Here is a 19,233-nt window from a genome sequence, read left to right on the forward strand (position 1 = left end):
GCTGTGCTCTCCGCGCTGTCCCGTCTGTTCCGCGGAGTGGCCTCCATCCTGCAGGACTTGTTTCAGACCGGGGTATTCTCTCCACACCACGCCTTGTTCCAAATCGATTACTGGAGAGAGGGCTGCGGACGAGAGAACCAGCGGACGGCCCTTCCTGGGGGCGGACTTGGTGTGGACGGCAGTGGTGACGGAGGCCAGGCTGGACTAAGGGCGGCTGCTCTGCCCTGGGCTCTGCACCGACCCCCAGGGCAGGGTGGGGGCCCACTGGAGCGCTGGGGGTCCCAGGACGCGCCTCTCCGCGTCCAGACCCGAGGGGGCAGCTTCTGCTGGAGTCTTCTGCTCCTCACACCGGGAGTGGGGTGGGCCGAGGTGGGGGTCGGAAGGACAGCAGGCCTGCCCCTCAAGGGGGCCCTTGGGCTGCACAGCGACCGTGCCCCTCCTGCGCACTGGCCCCACGGCGGCTGCGCTGGGAGCTGTGCGTTCGTGATTAAGCGAGCACGCCGAACAGGGTGCGGTCTTCAACAACCAGCTCTCTCTTCTTCTTCCTCCGCAGGGCGCCCCTCCGAGGAGACCGCGCTGCCTGGCGGCAGCCTCGCGCCATGGGCCGGCCGGCAGGGTGAGCGATGCGCCGGGCGCGGCGGCCATGCTCCGAGCGGGGGACCCGGCGCCCCCGCGCCTGCGCAGCGTGGAGGTGGCCCGCGGCCGCGCCGGCTACGGCTTCACGCTCTCGGGCCAGGCGCCCTGCGTGCTCAGCTGCGTCCTGAGGGGCAGCCCCGCCGACCTGGTGGGCCTCCGCGCCGGCGACCAGATCCTGGCCGTCAACGAGATCAACGTGAAGAAAGCGTCCCACGAAGACGTGGTGAAGCTAATCGGGAAATGCTCCGGGGTCCTGCACATGGCGATCGCGGAGGGCGGCGGCCACCTGGAGTCCTGCTCCAGTGACGAGGAGGTCGGCTTTTACGAAGGAAGAGGCTGGCTGAAGCCCAAGCTCGACTCTAAGGCTTTAGGAATAAACAGGGCAGAGAGGGTTGTTGAGGAGATGCAGTCGGGAGGGATTTTCAACATGATCTTTGAAAACCCTGGCCTTCGAGCCAGCAGCTCTGAGCCCCTGAAGCTGAAGCAGAGGTCGCTTTCAGAGTCGGCCGCCGGCCGGTGTGACCTTGCACACGAGAGTGCAGGTAATCTGCATCCCAGCCTGCCTTCTAAGGAGGAGACGCCCAAAGCAGGGAACCACGGCTCTGCTTTCGGCTCCGGGCTGGAGGCTCCTGAGGACTTTGGGCTGGATGCAAGCATTCTCAACGTGGCCATGGTCGTGGGCTACCTGGGCTCCATCGAGCTGCCGTCCGCCGGCTGCAGCCTGGAGTCGGACAGCGTGCAGGCCATCCGGGGCTGCCTGCGGCGCCTGCGGGCCGAGCAGAAGATCCACTCGCTGGTGGCCATGCAGGTCATGCACGACTGTGTGCAGCTGTGCACGGACAAGGCGGCCGTGCTGGCCCGCTACCCGGCCGAGAGGCTGGCCTTCAGCGCCGTGTGCCCAGACGACAGGAGGTTTTTCGGGCTGGTGACCACTCAGGCGGGCGACGACGGGAGCCTGGCGCAGGAGGAGGACGGCGTCCTGCGGACGTCCTGCCACGTGTTCATGGTGGACCCCGACCTGTTTAGCCACAAGATCCACCAGGGCATCGCCCGGCGTTTCGGGTTTGAGTGCACGGCCGACCCCGACACCAACGGCTGCCTGGAGTTCCCTGCGTCCTCGCTGCCGGTGCTGCAGTTCATCTCGGTGCTCTACCGCGACATGGGCGAGCTGATCGAGGGCATGCGGGCCCGGGCCTTCGCCGACGGGGACGCCGACGCCCACCAGAACACCAGCACCAGCAGCAACAGCGACAGCGGTATCGGGAACTTCAGCCCCGAGGACAGGAGCAGCCGCGTGCTCGTGGTGGACCTGGGCGCTGCCTCCAGCAGGCACGGCCCCAGCAGCGGCGTCTGGGAGGGCACGGGCGGGAGGGGCCCCCAGCCCTGGGCCGCCCCCTGGAATGGGGCCTTCTGTCTTGACCCCGAGGGGGCCCCGTTCGAGGCCACCCCGCAGGCTGACAGGTGCCGGGACCTCAGTAAGCACCTGGGGCCCGCCCCGCACGCGGAGGGCCCCCCTGCCCCCCTGAGGTGCCCAGTGCCGCCCTCCCGGAGGGGCGCTGTGGGCCCTAGCAGTGGCTCCGGCCAGCGGTGGCTCCCGGGCCACGTGCTGCGGCAGTGGCAGTGTGGGCACGTCAGCGACCAGGAGTCTTACACCGACTCCACGGACGGCTGGTCCAGCGTCAACTGCGGCACGCTGCCCCCGCCCATGAGCAAGATTCCCGCCGACCGCTACCGCGTGGAGGGCAGCCCAGCCCAGCCCCCGCCCAGCGCCCAGCACAGGGACTGGGCCAGGAAGGCCCTTGGCGTGCAGAGCATCCTCGGCCCCCGTCGAAGTGCCAGGAAGACCAAGGAGGACAAGAAGGTGAGCCTGGAGGGAGGGGCAGGGAGGCGAGCATGGCTCCCGACTCGGTCAGTCACTGACGGACGCCGGCACCTGTGCGGCCCACTTCCTCCCGCCCAGCCCGGGTGGCCTCTGGCGGCCTCATGGCACCTCCCTTGGGTTCACCCAGGCTTTGGGTGGGGCCCAGGCGGCTGTCGGGTGGGACAGGTGGCGGTGGAGGGGCGGTGAGTGTCCGGTCGGGGTGAGGCCCTTCTCCCCGCTTCCCACCCTTTCCTGCTGGGGCGGGTGCCACGGGAGCAGGTTCTGGATGCTCAGCCTGCTCCCTTCAGGATGGGGAGCTTCCCCGCAGCATTTCCTCCACCCAGGAGGTGCTGCTACGAGAAAATGCCAGCTGAAGTGGGCCACAGACAGCTCAGGGCAGGCTTGGACTGTGTGTGTGTGTGAGTCCCTTCAGTTCAGTTCAGTTCAGTTGCTCAGTCGTGTCCGACTCTTTGCGACCCCATGAATCGCAGCACGCCAGGCCTCCCTGTCCATCACCATCTCCCGAAGTTCGCTCAGACTCAACGTCCATCGAGTCACTGATGCCATCCAGCCATCTCATCCTCTGTCATCCCCTTCTCCTCCTGCCCCCAGTGCCTCCCAACATCAGAGTATTTTCCAATGAGTCAACTCTTCGCATGAGGTGGCCAGAGTATTGGAGTTTCAGCTTCAGCATCATTCCTTCCAAAGAAATCCCAGGGCTGATCTCCTTCAGAATGGACTGGTTGGATCTGCTTGCAGTCCAAGGGACTCGCAAGAGTCTTCTCCAACACCACAGTTCAATAGCATCAATTCTTCGGCGCTCAGCTCTCTTCACAGTCCAGCTCTCACATCCATACATGACTACTGGAAAAACCATAGCCTTGACTAGATGGACCTTAGTAGGCAAAGTAATTTCTCTGCTTTTGAATATGCTATCTAGGTTGGTCATAACTTTCCTTCCAAGGAGTAAGCGTCTTTTAATTTCATGGCTGCAGTCACCATCTGCAGTGATTTGGGAGCCCCCAAAAAACAAAGTCTGACACTGTTTCTACTGTTTCCCCATCTATTTCCCCTGAAGTGATGGGACTGGATGCCATGATCTTCGTTTTCTGAATGTTGAGCTTTAAGCCAACTTTTTCACTCTCTGCCTCTTTGCTCAAGAGGCTTTTTAGGTCCTCTTCACTTTCTGCCATATGGGTGGTGTCATCTGCATATCTGAGGTTATTGATATTTCTCCACTTGGTGGGAAGTGCCCGCCGGCCCCGTCCTTCTCCATGCGGTCTCAGCTCCTCTGGGACCGGGGTCTGACCTCAGGGACCTGGAGCCAGTGGTGCTGTGCTTGTCCAGGCAGGTGACTGGTCCTGCAGGGGCTAAGGACTTGTCTGAGGTCAGCCATCAGGATGAAGCAGGTTCATGATTCAAACCTTGGGCTTCTTTCTGTTTTTCAAGAGACTGTCTTTTAGAGCCGATCTAGGTTTGTAATGAAGGTGAGGGGAAGGTGTGGCATTTCCTCTGTCCTCAAAGGCACACAGCCTCTCCTCCGTCCCCGTTGGTGCTAAAGGAAAATGAGCTGGCGTGCCATGGAAAGACAAGGCTTTTAGTTAAAGGCACGTCACTGAGTGAAAGAAGCACTCTGAAAAACCTACAGGGGGGACCTTGTCATCATCAGCAGACCCGGACCCCACAGTTTCTCCTGGGGCCCCTCCTGTGGTGTGTATTCTGTGGGCTTGCGCAAATGTATAAGGCCGTGTCTTCACCACTGTGGGTCATGCAGAGTGTTTGCACTGCCTTGAATCCCCTCGTGCTCTGCCTGCCCCTCCCTCCCTCCTGTTGGCCCCGGGCCATCGCGCAGGCTTGTACCGGCTGCACTGCCCGCTCTCTGGGAATGCCAGCACAGCACACGGCCGATAGGTTTTTCAGAGTGCTTCTTTCACTCAGTGACGTGCCTTTAAGTAAAAGCCTTGTCTTTCCATGGCACGCCAGCTCATTTTCCTTTAGCACCAACAATACTCCGTAGTCTGGAGGCATCGTATTTATCCGTTGCCCTCCTGAAGCACACTGGTTGCTTCCAGGTTCTGGCAGCTCTGAATAAAGCTGATCTAAACACCTGTGTGAGGCTTCTGTGTGGGTGTAAGTTTTTAACTCCTGTGGGTAAGCGCCAAGGCAGTGAGACTGCTGAACTGTGGGCTCAGGGTGTGTTCTGCTTCGTAAGAAAGTATCTTCCAAACTGGCTGCACCATTTTGCGTTTCTGCCAGCAAGGATGAAAGTTTCTGTCACCTCGTGTTCTGGCCCCGATTGCATGTCAGTGTTCGGCATTTTTGCCGTTCTGACACTTGTGTAGTGGTTTCTCATTGTTTTGACTTGCATCTCCGTGACGCATGTGATGTGGAATGTCTTTTCCTGTGCTTACTTGTCACCCGGGTATCTTTGGTGAGGTGTCAGTTAAGGCCTTTGCCCCATTTTGTATCAGATTGTTTGGCCACACTGCGTGGCACATGGGGTCTTAGTCTCTCTCGACCAGGGATCAGACCCACGCCCTCTGCACTGGAAGCGTGCAGTCTTAACCACTGGGCTGCCGGGGGAGCCCTGAGTCCTGGGTGGATTGTTTTCTTACCGTAGAGTTTTAAGAGTTGTTTCTTTGTTTTGGATAATGGTCCTTCATAATATGTGTCCTTTGCAAATATTTTTTCCCTTTCTGTGAGTTGTCTTCATTCTCTTGATACCATGTTTCACAGAGTAAAAGTGCTTTATTTTGGTGAAGTCCAGCGGCTTATCAATTCTTTCTTTGATGGATCGTGTTTTTGGTGCTGTGCCAAACACATCACTGAACCCACGGTCATCTAGGTTTTCTCCTGTGCCATCTTCTAGGAGTTTTTTGATTTTTTGTTTTACACCAACGTCTGTGATCCACTTGGAGTTGATTTCTGAAGGGGTTAATTTTCTAGATTCAGTTTCTGGCTGTGGATGCCTGTTGCTCCAGCACCCTTTGTAGAAAAGACTGTCACTGTTCTCTCGTATTATCTTTGACCCTTTGTCAGGGATCAGTGGTCTGTACTTAGGAGGGTCTTGGACTTCTTTTTAATGTTCTTTCACTTTGAACAAAAATGTAGTGAAGCTTCCAGGGTCCTAAGCTGGGGCTCCTGGTGTCCCTCCTGGTCTGGCCTGAGCTGGCGTGAGGCTTGTCTGCATCAGCAGAGGACAGGCCAGGAAGGGATGGAGGCCGGAAGTGCCAGAAGTGCCAAGAGGAAGAGGCGGTAGGCGTGGGAGGGAGAGATGCCAGAGATGGCGGAGGTTGGGTAGGCGGTGCCCGGAATCGCTGTCAGTTCCTCTCCGTGGAAACTGTGGCTTCAGTGTCTTACTCTGTGCAGAGTCAGGCTGTGTCCTCCGGGTCCGGCCCGGAGACAGCAAGCACGCCTGCAGGTTGGACAGGAAGAAGTTACCAGGAAGAACCAGACGAGAGCTGGCCCACCGCCAAGGGAGTGTGAATGGAACCCTGCGGAGGCAGCAGTGGAGGGGGCGAGGGCAGGGACTCAGTGCCCCGAGGGGCAGGCCCGCGGGGCAGCGGGCTGGGGGGCGGCGCTGGCTGCTGGGGAGCAGGCTGCCCCTGGGCGAGGGCCCTGGGAGAACGTGGCCACGCTGGCACCGCGGGAACCAGCACTGCCCTGTAGGCAGAGTGCTGTCCGTACAGCCCAGCTCCAGCGTCTGACGCCCCCGAAGGCGCTGAGTGCTCAGTGCTGGGAGGGAGAGCCTGGGACGCCGGCCCCACCCGCCCCTGGGCCCTCTGCTGCCCTCCCCTCCACACCGTCCCCATGCAGAGTCCTTGTGTTTGCTGATGTTCGTGAAGTGGCTTTTCCGAGCGAATTCGGTCCAGGGCCTTCTTTGTTGTATGTGGCCTCGAGGCCTTGGCCTGTTTCACTTAGAGGTGAGCGGCTGACCGCGCATAGGTTCTCCCGCGTGCCTGGAGCTGGTCAGTCTCGGTCTTCGCAGAGGGGCCCGGGGCGCGTGGAGCCTCCGTCACTCAGCCGGGCACCTGTCACCTGCCTGGGCCTTTGCTCCTGACAGGTGGGCTCTGCTCTGCCAGCACAGCTCCAGGCGGGCACGGCCCTCCAGGGCCCCGAGGAGCTCTGCATGCCCCAGGGGACTTCTCACCAGCTTCTTTTCAGCCGCCTCGGCCGATTGTGCCCCTGAGTGGGTAGCCTGTGACCAGTGGGGGCAAGCAGGCCTGACCCCAGGCTGGGAGGGGCCCTCGAGGGGCGCGCGCTCTGTCTCTTTCTCCCCTCCACCCTCGGGTGCTCATGGTTGCCTCCATGCATGCTCAACAGCTCTCTGTGTTAAATGTTCCCGTTGGATCTCCTGGCACACAGCCTTTCTATTCTGTGTGCGTGAAGGAAGCCAGCTGTTAGCAGGACTCTCATCACCGCCTTCGGTCACCAGTTGGCCCCCAAGGCCTGTCGCCTCTGGGCCCAGACGGCCCTCCCTTCACTACGCGCCTCTACCCGGGCTTTGTCGCTGTCTCCTTGTCCTGTGTACGCTGGCTCAGTCCAGACCTTGGCTTTCTGGGACCCTTTCTGCTGTGAAGCCTGGAGGGAAAGCATTTCTGACTGTTGCCTGTGCAGGCAGACACCTCTCAGGTGTCCTGAGGCCAGTGTCTGAGGTCAGCTGCCCCAGAGAGGCTCGGGCGATGCAGGAGGGGAGGCTTTCAAGGGTGAGTCATTTCCAAACGGGCAGCAGTGGTCATCACCGAAATATGAGTGAATAAAACGTGCTTATTGGCAGTGGAGTGAAGACGGGTGTGTTTTCATGCGGTAGGCTGCTGCTGCTACTGCTAAGTCACTTCGCTCGTGTCCGACTCTGCGACCCCAGAGACGGTAGCCCACCAGGCTCCCCTGTCATGCGCTCATGTACAAGTGACGAGTCTCAGTCTGTTACACAGGACTTCACGTGGCCTGAACCCGCGGAGCTGTGCTCTCCGCTGGTTGGCCTGGGAGGGCTGCCCAGGGCCGGCATGGAGGCGCCGCCGTCAGTAGGAGCCATGTTCCTCCAGGCGTGTAGTTTCTGTGGTCCCCCGTGTGCCTGTGCTTGAACTTGAGGTTGAAGACAGCCGCTGCGCAGGGGTGAGACAGCGCCTGTCCACATTCCAGCCTGCAGGGGGACAGAGTAGGGGGTGGGAGGGGGGTCTGCAGGAGTTGGGGGGGAGGGAGGGAAGTCTGCAGGGGTGGGGATCTGCAGGATTGGGGGAGGGGGGTCTGCAGGAGTGGGGGGGAGGGGGGTCTGCAGGGGTGGGGTGTCTGCAGGGGTGGGGGTGTCTGCAGGATTGAGGGGAGGGGGGTCTGCAGGAGTAGGGGAGGGGGGTCTGCAGGAGTAAGGGGTGGGGGGTCTGCAGGAGTGGGGGGCGGGAGGGGGGTCTGAGGAGGGGGGAGGGGGGCGGGGGGCGTGGAGGCCAGGCTGGGGACCCTCATGCTGCTCCTCATGGGCCTGGCCTCATCACGTGGCTGCCCCTGCTACACGGGAGGCGGGTGTGCAGCCGGGTGGGAGGTGGGTGGGGGGAGCGCCACCATGGGGATAGCCCTCACGGTGCAGGGAACAGGAAAGCCGGGCACACACGCGCGTTTAACATGGTCCTGCTTTTGTGTAAAGCATTTCAATACCCCCCAAATAAACCTGTGCATTTTAAAGCGTACACATGTTTATATGTAAACATATAGAAGAAACTGAAAGGAGACACTTAGTACCGGTTACCCAGGGCAGTAGGTGAAAACTGGGAAGGGTTCCGGACACTAGAATTTTATTTTTTTGTTGTTTTGATTTTGTATTATGGGAATCTGAACATGTTTTACTTAACTAAAAAGAATGCATTTGAAGAAAAAACTTAAAATTATTTTAGTAATTCTTTATTTATTAAGATCAAAGTGAGGATTGGTGCTAGAAGCAGTATCGGTACTCCTGGGGCTTTGCTGAGGACAGGCTCATCCGTCCTCCCGGGAGGACAGTATGGGATTCAGCAGACTGACCTCTCTTCTAGTACAATGAGAGGAAGTTTTAAAATAGACTATATAAAAAAAAAAAAATCTAGAGAATACTGAAAAGGCCAGGCGAGGCCCGGTGATTTAACTGCCTCTAAAAAGAGCAGCTTTGATCTCCCCGCCTTGTAAACAGCACACTTGCTCAGCGTCGCCTGGCTCTCTGAGAGTCAGTGGTGGAGGAAGCCGACAACGATGGGGAGAGTCAGCTGGTCTGGGAGATAACAGGGCCCGTCCCGCCCTGCCTGCCCACTGGTGGACGTGCCCTGCCCCGGGAAGGACGTGGGGTCGTGGGGACGCCAGGATGAGATGTGGCAACGGGACGCAGGGACGGGACGCAAGGATGCTGGGATGGGACGCGGGGACGCGGTCATGGGATACGGCGATGGGACTTGGGGACGCGGAGACACCGGGACGGGATGCAGGGATGGCACTTGGGGATGGCATGCTGGGACGCAGGGACGCGGCGGCGGGATGCCGGGACAGCACGCCGGTATGGGATGCTGGGCCCCTTGGCTTCCCACGCCCGCTCGTCCCGCTGGAGGTGGTCCTTCCGACCTCATGCAGCCCGTGCTCCCCGCTGGGGGTAGAAGCGCTCGGCCCCTCCTGGACCTGGCTTCCAGAGGAGCTGGACGCCGTGTGGAGCGCAGAGACGGGAGGACACCCAGGTGGAGCGGACGGGCATCAAGGGAGCCGGCACATAGCAGGGCCGCCGCCTCCTGTTTTTCGGCTTTAGACAGGAGAAGGGAAAGTGTTCCCAGCTAGGTGGCCAGAATCAGAAGGGTTTGAAGTGCTTGAATCCCAGATTGATTAATTTTGCTTTTCTTAAGCTTTAAAAAGCCTCTTGATGAAAGTGAAAGCAGAGAGTGAAAAAGTTGGCTTAAAGCTCAACATTCAGAAAACTAAGATCATGACATCCGGTCCCATCATTTCATGGGAAGTAGATGGAGAAACGGTGGAAACAGTGTCAGACTTTATTTTGGGGGGGCTCCAAAATCACTGCAGATGGTGATTGCAGCCAGGAAATTAAAAAACGCTTGCTCCTTGGAAGGAGAGTTGTGACCAACCTAGATAGCATATTAAAAAGCAGAGATATTACTTTGCCAAAAAAGGCCTGTCTAGTCAAGGCTATGGTTTTTCCAGTGGTCATGTATGGATGTGAGAGTTGGACTGTGAAGAGAGCTGAGCGCCGAAGAATTGATGCTTTTGAACTGTGGTATTGGAGAAGACTCTTGAGAGTCCCTTGGACTGCAAGGAGATCCAACCAGTCCATCCTAAAGGAGACCAGTCCTGGGTGTTCATTGGAAGGAATGATGCTGAGCCTAAAACTCCAATACTTTGGCCATCTCATGCAAAGAGTTGACTTATTGGAAAAGACTCTGATGCTGGGAGGGATTGGGGGCAGGAGGAGAAGGGGACGACCGAGGATGAGATGGCTGGATGGCATCACTGACTTGATGCACATGGGTTTGGGTGGACTCTGGGAGTTGGTGATGGACAGGGAGGCCTGGCGTGCTGTGATTCATGGGGTCACAAAGAGTCGGACACGACTGAGCGACTGAACTGAACTGAAGCTTAAAGTGGCTTTATGACACAGTGCTCTGTAACTTGTTTCCTAATACTGCATATCACTCCATAGTATCTTCACCTGCAGTTCGTCATGTTAGCTATAAAATAACCCATTGTGTGAGTATTCCACCACCACTACACACAGACACACACACACACTCTCACATACACACACTCACACAGTCACTCACCCACACACACACTCAAACACACACAGCCATTAGCAGAGTGACAGACAGCGCTTTGGTGAACATCCCTGGACACGTCTCCAGGTGTGCATATGAAGGCATTTCTCGGGGTCGTCCAGAGAACGGAAGGGCGGCTTTGGAGCTTTGCAGCAGGGCCGAGTGGTGAGCTTGGTCTCTGCTCCTCCGTGTCGGCTGTAGACGGCCGCCGGGGCAGGCGCGGATGGAATCACTGACGGACGCGCTGCTGGTGTGGCTGCAGTGCCCAGTCCTTGCCCCGGGCCGGAGCGGTGAGGACCGCGTCCGGTGTCCTGCACGCCCCCAGACGGGTCCAGGAGCTCAGTAGAGTTGGCTGGAATGCCCTCACCACGCAGAAGCACGCTGTCTTCCCGACATCCCTGCGCCCACTCCTCTAAGAGCTCAGGTTGCCCGCGTGCTTGCCGAAGCTCGCCTTTGTGAGGCTCCTCCACGTTCTGTCAACCTATTAGTTGTAAAGTGGCACCTTGTTGTGGCTTCAGTTTGCATTCCCTCGATCACAAAGGTGTGGTTTCGTCTTTGCTAAGGGGCCTGCTGAAAACGTGGCCCATTTTGCTGCTGGGTCGTCTTCTCTGATTGGCAGGAGTTACAGGTTCTGGCTGCTAACCTCTGCCAGCTACGCACGGTCCCTGAATGCTCTCTCAGTGTTCCATGCGCTCTGTCGCCTTGATGAACAGAAGTCCTTGACTTTGCTGTTCTCCAGCTTGTCACCTTTCTCTTGCACTTTTGATTTAACACATTCACTACTGTCTTGAGCTCTGAAAGATTTTCTCCTTTTTTTCCCCTAACATTTTATGGAGTTGATTTTTGTGCATGGCACAGAAAGTGGGTGACAAGTTAATTTCTTCCTCTGTGTGGACGCCTGGTTGGAGCACCGAATTCATGCTCTCGGGAGGCCCCGTGGCGCCCTGTGCCGTGTGCCACGTGCCCACATACGTGTGGGTCTCGGTTCTCTGACCTCCGCTGTCGGTACCTCAGCCGCAGTGTTCTTTCAGAATCGTAGCTTTGTATCTGATGTGCCTATTTGATCTTGGCATTGCTTGAGCCTTGCTCTTTTATGCAGATTTTATAATCAGCTAATAACTTCTCCAAAAAAAAATTTGCTACTGATTGTTTTATTGGGACAGCATGCCCAGGATGAAATATCCTGTGTCCTATCCTATCCATGAAAGTGGTGTCTCTTGTCGTTTATTTAGATTTTATTTTCTTTCAGTAAAATCTTATAGTTGCCTTCATAAACATTGTTGACTGCATTATTCTTAGAGTATTTGACCAGACTTATTTCTAGACACCTTGTATATTTTGTCGCTGTTATTAACGGTACATGCATAAAAGTTGTACGTGTCATCGTTGGCGACGTTTCACAGCACAGTGGGTTTGCTTCTTTGTATGTGCGGCTGCCTTGCCGGGGCTGCTTCTGTTCCTGCCTGTTAATACTTGTCATCATGGATGGGTGCTGAGTTTTAGTCTTTCTTTTTCGGTTCTTCTGCACTCATTGAGACAATCAAATGGGCTTCCTCATTTAAAATGCTGATATGCTATAGTATAGTGATAGAGTTTACATGTTGAGCGCAGCGTGCGTCCCTGAGGTAAGCCTCGCTTGGGCTTGTCTCTCTCCACTGCGGGCTCTGGCTGCTGGAGCTCTTGTGGGATTCCGCGCCGGCGCTTTAGACTGAGACTGTCTTGCAGTTTTCCCTTCTCTCGTTGTTTAGTTTTGGTGTCAAGTTTATTCAAACCTCACAAAGTCATAAAACCAATGGTGGCATTTTCCTCCCTTCTTTTTGGTGTATTGAATCTTCTATCTAAAAACCTCTGTTGGAGGTGAAACCTGTTTTGTCTGTTTTACATAGCTACACAAGCCTCCTCTGAGTCAGCATTTTCTGTCTTTGATAAACTTTTCCTTTTTCTCATGTGTTAGGATTGTTACTATGAGTGGCAGGTGGTTGGGTGTTCACCCTGATGCAGTGTGATGTTCCAAGGCTCAGGAGTAAGATTGGCGCGAGCGAGATCGCTGCCGTGTGTGGTCTTGGCTCCGTGGCGTCGCCCTGTGCTGTCTGTGAGTCTTGGCTTCTCCTTCCCTGCCTGGTTTGTGTTTTGTTTTCAAGGCTGTTGTTGGCCTCCTTGCTTCCTTCATCACCTCCTTTATTGGCTTGGAAGCTCTGACACACGCCGTGGTTCTCTTTTAAACAAGTGTCTGTTTTCACTCTTGATGACTGCCTCTTAGACCTCATTGACTAAACAAAGCATATTCCTTAATTTTCTGTCTGTATTTGACTGTCCTTTTGTGCACTTTCTAACTGTTGTTTCTTGACCTGCAAGCAGGTTTCTCAGGAGACAGGTAAGGTGGTCAGGTATTCCCATCTAAGGATTGTCTACAGGTGGACCCTGGTGCTGGGAGAGGTTAAAGGCGAAAGGAGAGGAGGTGGCTGGAGAATGAGATGGAGAGGTTGGATGGCATCACCAACTCAATGAACGTGAGTTTGAGCAAAGTCCTCGAGAGAGTGAAGGACAGGGGAGCCTGGTGTGCTGCCGTCCATGGGGTCACAAAGAGTAGGACACGTCTTGCCTTGAGAATCCCAGGGATGGGGGAGCCTGAGGGGCTGCCATCCATGGGGTCGCACAGAGTCGGACACGACTGAGCGACTGAACAAGAAGAAGCACATTTGCTCTTTTCTTTCTTGAGCAGGAGACCCAGTCTCAGTTTCTTTCTTGAGAAGGTGCTTTGCAGGGAAGAGGGGCCCTTCCTCAGCTCTCACATCCCCCGACTTCACCTCTGCATGTTTGCCCAGGGCCATGTTGGAAATGCAGTTCTGTTGGTTCTAAAGTTGATTGGATATTGGGCTCAGACTTCTTCCTGACGGTGGAGTTTGTAGGAGCCCCGTTCGGCTCTCGTCCCTCGGCCCCGGGGCCTCCTCCTGTGCTGGGCTCGGGGAGGGGCTCTGCGCCCTCCCCCCGGGTCAGCTGGCTCGCTGCCCGGCTCTGGTTGCAGCAGCTGGGGGCCTGCAGTGCTCTCCGCTGCCCGTGTCCAGTGTGCGGTTCCCCGCCTCCTCGGGCCTCTCTGCCCGACACCAGCTGTCGCCGTGCCCCCGAGGGCCCGAGTGCGAGGCCGGGGTCCTGCCGCACCCACCCCGCGTCTGCCCACGGGCTCCGACAGCTCCTCTTCCTGTGCTGCCCCGGCCTCCTGGCACCGTGGGTCCCTTTTGCCCGCTTGGTTCTCTGCTGCCTGCCTGGCGGTTCTTTACGGGGATGCTCTGTGAGGCAGTCGGGGTGGCTTTGCTTTCTGACTGGACGCTGCCTGATTCAGCAAGAGAGGTGCGTCAGCTGGAAACCTCGCTCCTCAGGGTCTCCTGGGGAACCTTCATCGGACCTGGCCTCTGCTGAAAGCTAGATGGCCCCGTGTGCTGGGGTTTGTTCCCCAAGTGCTCCCGGACGGAACGCCCGCCACGTGCCCAGCACTGTCGAGTGGGGAGCCAGCCCTGCCCCCCGGGGCTGCTGGCCTCGTGTCTCCACCCTTCTGTTGGGCGTTCCTGGCTCTGACCGTCGAGACAAGAGCCGGTTTGGCCCCTGCGGTTCTGAGCGGGCCCTTCTCTGCCTGCGGCTTCTCACCTGCAAGCCAAGGAGGCTGGACAGGCCGGCTCACTGCGTGGGCTACGAGAGGCCCCTCCGCGGGCGGCGGGTGGGCGGCAGCCGGGTTCTGCCCTCACCCTGCCGGCTGTCTCCCTGCTCTGGGCCCCATCTGCTCTGGACCCCATCTGGATGTGAAGGTGGCCCTTGGGGGACTGTGCTGAGGTCACCAAACGTCAGCTGAGGCTGGGGCGGCCCTCAGCCTGTTGCAGGAAGGGGGACCCCTTCCAGGGCCTGAAACTGGGCTCTTGTCTAACACTCAGAAATGAATTGTCTGAGGAGACACATGTGTTGACAAAGCAAGAGATTTTATTGGGAAAGGGCACCCGGGGGAGAGCAGCAGGGTGAGGGAGCCCAGGAGAACTGCTCTGCCGCGTGGCTCACAGTCTCGGGTTCTGTGGTGATGGGATTAGTTTCCGGGTGGTCTTTGGCCAATCACTCTAATTCAGCGTCTTTCCTGGTGGCGCACGCGTCGCTCAGCCAAGGTGGATGCTAGCGAGAGGGATTCTGGGAAGTGGACGGACATGCGGGGTCTCCTTTAGGCCTTTCCCGAACTCTTCCGGTTGGTGGTGGCTTATTAGTTCCGTATTCCTTATCAGGATGTCCTGTCATAAAACAGCTCATGCAGATGGTTACGATGGTGCCTGGCCAGGGTGGGCGGCTTCAGTCAGTGTGCCTCCCCTCACAGGCCCGCAGGCCTGAAGGGAGCACGGAGAGCAGAGGCCCCGCAGCCCCTGCTGGGGAGGTGGGCGCGCTGGGGGCCTGTGGTTTCAGGACCGCCTCCCCCAGGGGGGCCTGTTTATGGAAAACAGGGCTGAAGGAGGTTCTCGAAAGGGTGCGCCGTACTCGGGCAGGGGGTTGGGCCGGGGCCGGGGAGCGGGCATGGGTCTGCAAAGGGGTCGCTGGATTCCAATACATCTCACACACAGACTCAGCTCGGGGCCTATTTTCTGAAAAGGTTAGACAAATATTGCTCAAGAGTATGTCAGTAACTTGCTGGCAAGGCCCAGCAGAGAACCGGGGTGCTGCTGGGGTGGGAGAGGGAGGTGGGGGGGAGGAGGGGCCTTCGGGACGAAGGGAAGAGCCCGAAAGGGTCCGTCAGCGTCACAGAGCCCCGCTGGGCCGGCCCAGTGCCTGTCCCCTGGAGCAAAGCGCGGGTGGGAGCACAGGCTCACCCCTGGCTGGTGGGTGGCGGAGGGTCTTGGAGACCAGGCCCCCGAGCACACTCGGGCCTCCAGGAGGCAGCGTGGTGGGTCCCAGGCCCGTCTGGGGACAAGGAGGTCTTCTGGGCAACTTGGCTCCTTAGAGGCCGAGCCCCGCCCCGTGCAGCCTCACTTCTTCATGGCTCCGTGGCCGCTCCCTTTCAGGGTGACAGTCCCGGGCCCTCGAGGGTCTGGCTCTGGCCCGGGACCCTCACGGCCCGCTTCCCTGCCCCCCGCTGCCCTGAGGCCCGTGCCCGGCGGTCCCGTGGGCATCATATCGCCCAGGGACCTTGGCGGGCAGGCTGGCGGCACAACCCCGCCTGGAGTGCAGGCGTAGAGATGAGGACGCGCTTGCGGGGACGTGTCCACTCCCGGGCTCTTGCTGGGACGCGGGGGCTGAGGAGCGCGTGGTGCCGCGTTACTGCCCCGGGGACCCCTTTGCTGCTGGTGACGATGAGTCCAAGGAGTCCTGGTCGTCTCTGCATCTCCTCTCCCTGAGTCAGCTCCGTCCTCTCTCTGCCTCTGTCTCCCTCTCTGTCTCCCTCCCTCCTCTCTCTTTCCATTTAGTTCAGGATTTCCTCTCGCTCCAGCTCACACGCTCCGCTCTGGGTGGCTTTTCTGAGCCTTCACTGCTCAGTGTCTGCAGCACGGCCTTGCTTGGACCTCTGTCCCCGGTAGAGATGCGTTCAGCAGGGCACGAGTGCGTCTGCAAGGTTGGTGGTGCAGAAACTCAGCGCAGAGGGCTTCAAGGAAGTCTCGCGTGTTGTCTTTGCTCAGGATGCCTGGGGTCCCTGCGCAGGTGCGGAGCGGAGCACCCGAGGTTTCGACGTGTTTAGAAACTTGCAGCTCCTTCTGTGCCTGAAGCTAGTCACTTAGGATTTCGCGCACCCAGGAAATCGGAGGTTTTCAGCTGTGATGCTTTTTATGTTTAAAACGTGACGGCTTATTTGCTGAGCCACATTTGGGAAGATGTCTGGCATAATGGCAGTGAATTAATTCTGGTCATTTCCCAGAGAAAGGATGAGATGTGTTAATGGTTGGTTGTTTCATGCCACGGGGCTGGTTTGGTCTTCAGACACCAGCTGAACGTCCTGAGACTTTCTAATTTCCTAAAACGCTTATAAAATTATGTGCAAGCACAAACTTGCCGAAAACCAGGCTGTATCACTAACGACTTCTCCACCTGCCCGAGCTTTCCCTGACACGCGCGTTGTGTTTTTCCCTTGCCCGTGGGCCTGGGGCTGAGGCTGGGGTCGTCCTCTGGACGCATAGCTGCAGGCGGCCGAGTGAGCACTCGGGGCCTCTGGGTGACCCTTTCCCACTGTGTGTTCCCGGTTGTGGTGACTCAGGTACAATGAGATTGACCTGGAGGCCTCCCCTCCTCTTATCTCTCCAGGCGGCGCCCTGCTTTGGGCGGAACCAAGGTCTTCTCCCAAGCAGGTAACAGGTCTTTGTCTTTGTTCCAGGGCTCCAAGTTCGGGCGGGGCACTGGACTCGTGCCCCCAGCTCCGCGCGCCTCCAGCCGGAGGTCCTTCGGGAGGTCCCGGAGGCTGAGCATCACCCGCTCCCTCGATGATCTTGAGGTAACGTGACTTGAGTGTTTCTTTCTTTATTCTCCAGGTTTTCAGAAATGATGCATCTGAATCTCCATTGACTCCCACCCTTCCCTTGCCCCCGCCCTCTCCCATAACCTTGATCTTCAAGGCGAGCATTCGTTCACACCCAGCCCCTCCCCGCCTCAGCCCTCCTCACTCAGCCCTTCCCGGCCTCTCCTCTGCTCCTCAGCAGAGTCATGATAAGGCCTGTGCCCTCTGCGTGCCGGGCACAGTGTTCTAGACACACGAGCCCTCTGGGCCCTGTCGTGACCTGTTACTCAGCCAAACTTGGGTCCATTTGCATGATGCACAGGAAAGCTCATCCACTGACTTGGGTTGTGGGGAAGGACCGCACAGCCTTTACTGTGGCCCCAGACGAGGGGAGCGGGCGTCTCATGCTCAGAAGGCCTGGACTCCTGCTGGGCTCAGGGGAGGGGCTCACGGGGCACTTGATCAGCTCACGGGCAGCTCTCCGGTTGGTTGGTGGTGAGGTAACTAGGTGATGTTATGGGAATCTCAGCCATCCGCCTTCTGCTTCCAGCTGGTCTGGGGTCTAGGTGCTGGGGGGCAGCATGCAGTTCACATCTTCCTCCTGGCGAGGGTTTCAGTATCTGCAAAACAGCTCAAGGACATGGCTCAGGATATTAGCTGCAGCCCTGAGGAAAAGCTGAAGGCCCTTGACTCCGCTTTATGGCTAACCTGTTGCTATTTTGTTCTGCTTGACGGCTCTCTTTCATTTTTGAGCTTTCTCACTTCTCCGGTTGAATCTGCTCTTTGGGACTAGGGGAAAGCCAGGAGGCGAAAGCTTTTCTACAAACAGGAGGTGGGGGCACACGAGGGTGTGTCTCAGGAAGGCCTCTAGGGACCCTGCTCCCTTTCGTACCCCCTTTTAAAGATTTGGCTCTACGCCACAGGTCCTGACGGTGTCCCCTTGTGTGGCTCTTCTCTTTGATCTGTGACACTGAAAAAAGGAGAGACTTGCCCCTTGAGCAGTTCTCGGTTTACAGAGAAGTTTAGCAGGAAGTACTGAGAGTTCCGCGTGCGTGCTGTGCGGGGTCTGTGACCTTTAGCTTCAGTTCAGGCTTGCGTGGAGCCCGCCCCTGGTGCCGTCATCCAGGTTTGGCCGGGTGGAGAGGGCACGCGGTCACCATCAGAGTGCCACACGGAGCAGCCGCTCTGCCCTGAGCCCCACGTGCTCCACCTGCTCACCCCTCCCTGCTTGCCCTCAGCCCTGGCAGCATGGTCCTTTAACTGGCTCATTTTGTGTGTTTTAAAATTTTTCACAAATGTAATTCACTGCATATCTTATTCTGCCAGTTTTAAAACACTGCCATGTTTCCAAGCTTTGCCTTGTAGTTTTGGTTCATTTTGCTGGTTATGCGACATTCCGTTATGAGCGATTTTTATTCCACTCTGCTGCTGCCGGGCCCTCCACGCAAGGTCGGGACAGGCTTCTCTGAACAGGTCGTCAGTGGACGGTGGGCGGCAGGCGTTCCGGGTATCAGGTGGCTGTGACGGGTATCAGAGCCCATCCAGGGTCTGCTTACCAGCGGTACGTGTCCCTGCTGCTCACTGACGCCTGGGACTGTCGAACTGAAGTCTTCCTGTGCCAATAAAATGCCAGCTCATTTTAATTGGCATTTCACTGACTGTGAGAGAGGCTGAGCATTCCAACATGGGCTCTTTGGCTATAAGAGTTTTCCCTGTTTTCAATTAGTAGCCTATTCATGTCCTCCTAGTTTTTAAATTTCTATTTTATTTATTTAATTGTTTTAAAAATAGATTTTGCAGCAGTTCTTTACATTTTGGGGACACATCCTTTGTCAGATAAATGTTTTGAAAATATCTTTGTGACTTTTTTCCACCTTTGTTTAGCGTGTGTATACATGTGTGTATATGTGTGTATTTTAATTGTGGTAGAAAAGAACATTGAATTTGCCATTTTAAGTGTGCAGCTCAAGGCAGTAAGCACTCACTTCATTTTGAACGTGCCCATGACTCACTCAGCCCCCCTTCCTCCCAGCCCCTGGCACCCACTCCTGCCTGCTTTCTGCCTCCAGGAATTGACTTTTGTGTCTGGTTTATTTCACTTAGCCTAGCATCTTCACGGTTCACCCATCCATGCAGCAGGCATCAGAATGTTTTTCCTTTTTGAGGCTGAATAACGTCCCACTGTGTGGACAGACACTTTGTGTTTATCCATCCTTCTGACGAAGGCCCCTGGGGTTGCTCCCATCTTTGATTAATGCGGCCAGTGATGTTATGAATATGAGCACGCAGCTGTCTATTTGAGCTCAGTGATGTTTTAAAAATAGACTGCAAGATAATTTCTTACAAACTCAATAATAGTTATCTGGAATAAATTGTCTATGGGGTTTCTTTTTGCTTAAAACAGAAAGTTAATTTGTGTTCTGATGCGGAAGCTGGAATCTTTGGCTGTTAGAGCTGGAAAGGGCCTGGACATCATCTTGTTGTCCAGATGAGAGAGGGACTGATTCTGGAGG

General features: G+C 56.9%; 1 protein-coding gene across 3 annotated transcripts in view; it reads left to right on the forward strand.

Annotated features, from left to right (window-relative positions):
* Nucleotides 1–19,233, forward strand: part of RGS12 (regulator of G-protein signaling 12) — a 122,346-nt gene that overhangs the window by 29,109 nt on the left and 74,004 nt on the right. For all 3 annotated transcript variants that reach the window (XM_018049799.1, XM_018049800.1, XM_018049801.1), the window contains exons 2-3: nt 554–2,497; nt 16,601–16,717. In XM_018049799.1, the coding sequence (XP_017905288.1) occupies nt 644–2,497; nt 16,601–16,717 (1,971 nt within the window). In that variant the 5' untranslated portion in view covers nt 554–643. The remainder of the gene's footprint in view (nt 1–553; nt 2,498–16,600; nt 16,718–19,233) is intronic.

The sequence above is a fragment of the Capra hircus genome, chromosome 6 (assembly GCF_001704415.2).
Source record: "Capra hircus breed San Clemente chromosome 6, ASM170441v1, whole genome shotgun sequence".
Classification (NCBI taxonomy): domain Eukaryota; kingdom Metazoa; phylum Chordata; class Mammalia; order Artiodactyla; family Bovidae; genus Capra; species Capra hircus.